At 41.8% G+C, this 3,808-nt stretch overlaps 1 protein-coding gene across 1 annotated transcript in view; it reads left to right on the plus strand.

Annotated features, from left to right (window-relative positions):
* LOC106817352 (solute carrier family 22 member 6-A-like) overlaps positions 1 to 3,808 on the plus strand; it is a 32,143-nt gene that overhangs the window by 12,895 nt on the left and 15,440 nt on the right. The window contains exons 3-4 of the mRNA XM_014822010.1: positions 767 to 882; positions 3,591 to 3,674. Coding sequence (XP_014677496.1) covers positions 767 to 882; positions 3,591 to 3,674 — 200 coding nt within the window. The remainder of the gene's footprint in view (positions 1 to 766; positions 883 to 3,590; positions 3,675 to 3,808) is intronic.

The following is a 3,808-nucleotide window of genomic DNA, read 5'->3' on the forward strand; positions in this document are numbered from 1 at the left end:
GGCTGGCCACTTCTTGCTAGCTTAATAGTACATGGAGTGTATTTGGGGCATGCATTGTATCAGAATTACACTTTGTGCCACAACTACGTAGAATCTATGGTTTTGTTGGAGTAGTCTGTTGTAAAATGCAATATTTGATTTATAACTGTATTTTCTTGGCATGAAAACCATTCATCTGACCTCGTATTTTATTCGGCATCAACAAATTGTAGATAAAGAAGCTTCTTTTGAATAAATTCTACAAGTTGACTATATTTATGATGTCACCCTGATTTTTGTAAAGAGTATTTACACGTTGTGCAATTTGAAGTCTCTAACTTTACACTGAAACTTAAACATCTGTAGCAGCAGAAGTAAATGGGCGCCAATTTATAGCTAAATTACCTAATATTTAGCAGATTTTTAAGCTCTGTTGCCACATTTACCTTAAAATCTCGAAACTTTAGCAGAAATTCTCATTTCCAAGAATTCAAAAGTATTTCCAATGGTGTTAATGTTGAATCAAAGCAATGGAATGATGTTAGAGGATAGTAATGGTGAGGTAATTTGAGTTTGTCTGGTTCTATATTCGATCGATATTAACGGATCTCTCATTTCCGTTTACGTCACGCACACACGCGCACGCACGCACACACGCACACACACGCACACGCACGCACACACACACGTACATACATACAAACGCACAAACACATACACAGACACACACATACATCTCATACGTAATTATTCTATGTCGTATAATATGCTGTTTATAAATGTGCAGGTTTACATCGCCTGTATGCTGGCGCACGTTGTTGTCGGCCTGCTGCTGGCAGCTAGCTGGGACTACTGGGTCTTCGCCATGTTCAGATTCTTCCTCGGCATAGCGACGTCTGTAAGGTTCGGTTGGATTCTCTGGTGTTGTCGTATGAGCTCTGACAATACTTCAGAAGATTGCATTGTAGTATAGATCTCTCTGTCTGAATGAGATGGGAGTAACCCCTTGGATATTAAGGCAAAGGTCGGTCAGGGTAGACTAGTCTTTACGCGCTGGAATGCCCATGCAATTGTCGAATTTGCGGCACGCCGTTGCTAATTAAGCAACGCTTTGAGACCGTTTAATCGCAACCCGGATTACCTGGGGCTACGTCATAACCATTACAGACGGGTAGCTAAATTGTTAGGCTGTAGTTAATTAGTTAGATTTTTCTAGTTTGAAACAAAGATAACAGCGTTGGATAGAATGTTTTTTTTGTAACCGCAAGGCTTCGCTGTAAGGAAAATGTACTGTGTTGTTTATGTGAGGGGGATGTACCGTGTTGTTTATGTAAGGGGAATGTACCGTGTTGTTTATGTGAGGGGAATGTACTGTGTTGTTTATGTGAGGGGGAATGTACCGTGTTGTTTATGTGAGGGGAATGTACTGTGTTGTTTATGTGAGGGGGAATGTACCGTGTTGTTTATGTGAGGGGCAATGTACCGTGTTGTTTATGTGAGGGGAATGTACCGTGTTGTTTATGTGATGGGGAATGTACCGTGTTGTTTATGTGAGGGGGAATGTACCGTGTTGTTTATGTAGGGGAATGTACCCGTGTTTGTTTATGTAAAGGGAATGTACGTGTTGTTATGTGAGGGAATGTAGCCGTGTTGTTCTATGTCAAGTTGAATGTACCGTGTGTTCTGTGACGGGGATTACGTGTTGTTTATGTAATTTGAATGTAACGTGTTGTTTTAGTGAGGGAAATGTACCGTGTTTGTTTATGTGATGGGAATTACCGTGTTGGTTTATTGCAGGGGGGTAATGTAACCCGTGTTGTTTATATGAGGGGATTACCGTGTTGTTTATGTGAAGAATGTACCGTGTTGTTTATGTGAGGGGGAATGTACCGGGTTGTTTATGTGAGGGGAATGTACCGTGTGTTTAATGTAAAGGGACATGTACGTGTTTTGTTTATGTGAGGGGAATGTACCGTGTGTGTTTATGTGAGGGAATGTATGTGTTGTTTATGTGAGGGGAAGACCGTGTGTTTATGTAAGGGGGAATCGTACGTGTTGTTATGTGAGGGTAATGTACCGTGTTGTTTATGTGAGGGGAATTACGCGTGTTGTTTATGTGAGGGGAATGTACAGTGTTGTTCATGAGTGAGGGGAATGTACCGTGTTGTTTATGTAAGGGGAATTGTACTGTGTTGTTTATGTGAGGGAAATGTACTGTGTTGTTTATGTGTTACATCGCGTTCTCTCATCATTTACTTATAATCTCTGTCCCACTTCCTCTCTCTCTCTCTCTCTTTTCTCTCTTTTTCTCTCTCTCTCTCTCTCTCTCTCTCTCCCTACCCTCTCTCTCTCGCTGTCTTTCTCTATCCCTCGCCATCTCCCTTTCCCGCTCTCTCTCTCTCTACATTCTCTCTCCCCCCATCTCTCTCGCCTTGCCTCACTCCCCTCGCTCGTCATTCCCCCTCTCTCTCCTCCCCTCTCTCACTCAGCTCTCACTCCGTTATTTGCTGCAAGTTGCAGGGCTCGGCAATGACGGGTTACTCATGCGCAGGAGCAGCTGCCCCCTGGTGAGGCGTATCTACGGCACATTTCTGTTCGCGTATTGCGTGGAACTTGGGTAATCACTAATCCTGCCTCTGCTACCCGCTCGTGTCCAGACTGGCGTTACTTGCAAGTCACCTTCACAGCACCGGCCGTGTTACTCCTCACCTGCTTACTGGTAGGTAGCACAGGCAACGTGGTTTCAACCTATCTGCTAACCATGGCATAAGCATTAGTGGCAGAATAATCCTGGTAACCAACAATACACGTTTCACAATACAGTGTGTATTTTGAACATCTTTCTAACAATACACTGTGCATTAGTAGGTACTTAACTAACTGTGTATTTAAATCCATTTCATTTTCCATAAATTGAATAAAATCAATCAAATAATTTCAATAAATTCATTTAAATAAAGTCAATTATTCACAGTTTATCAAATCAAAAAGTAAAGCTAATAAAAATAAAAAAAAAGAAGAGTGTATGTTAGAAGGTGTTCAACAATAAAACACGTGTATCTGTTGAAAGCCATAGGCTACGGCTACTACAATATACACTAGGTATGTTAGAAGTGTTCAACAATACACAGTGTATGTGAAAGCTCGCTAACAATACACAGGTATTGCAAATCCTAAACATACAACACAACTGTGTATTGTTATACTTAGTTACCAGGATTATCTGGCAGAGTAAGGAAACCCCTAACAAAATCGTAATCATATCTCTAAAGCTAGAGCATTACTGAATGCCTACACTCTGACATAATTCCTCACGAACACTATTTAACATTAAGGATGATAACCCTGATGACCCTAACCCTAACCCAATCATGTACACTAACCCTACCCTAAACTACCCTAATCATGTACATAATCCTAAGCCTATCCACAGTGACTCCGAATTAAAATTTAACCGCCGCAACGCGCACGCACGCACGCACACACACACCACACACACACACACACGACACACACACACACACACACACACACACACACACCACAGTATATATATATACTCTTACATGTTGACGTGGTAATTACATGCGAATGCTATTGTTGTTTGTTAGTGGTTTCCGGAATCTGACATTGGCTGGTCACACAATCCCGCCTATGATGAAAGCTAACGCCATCACTGACAGAAGGCTGCAAAGGTGCGAAATCAACGACGCGTCCAGAAATAACAGTACTATTGATATCAACAATAAAAGTATTGACACGTTGGTTTTGCTGCATCTGCGTTGTCTAGTTATCATTGTGAACGTATGAGAAGCGGAGCACGGGGCGA

This window comes from Priapulus caudatus, unplaced genomic scaffold (genome assembly GCF_000485595.1).
Source record: "Priapulus caudatus unplaced genomic scaffold, Priapulus_caudatus-5.0.1 Scaffold1695, whole genome shotgun sequence".
Taxonomy (NCBI): domain Eukaryota; kingdom Metazoa; phylum Priapulida; class Priapulimorpha; order Priapulimorphida; family Priapulidae; genus Priapulus; species Priapulus caudatus.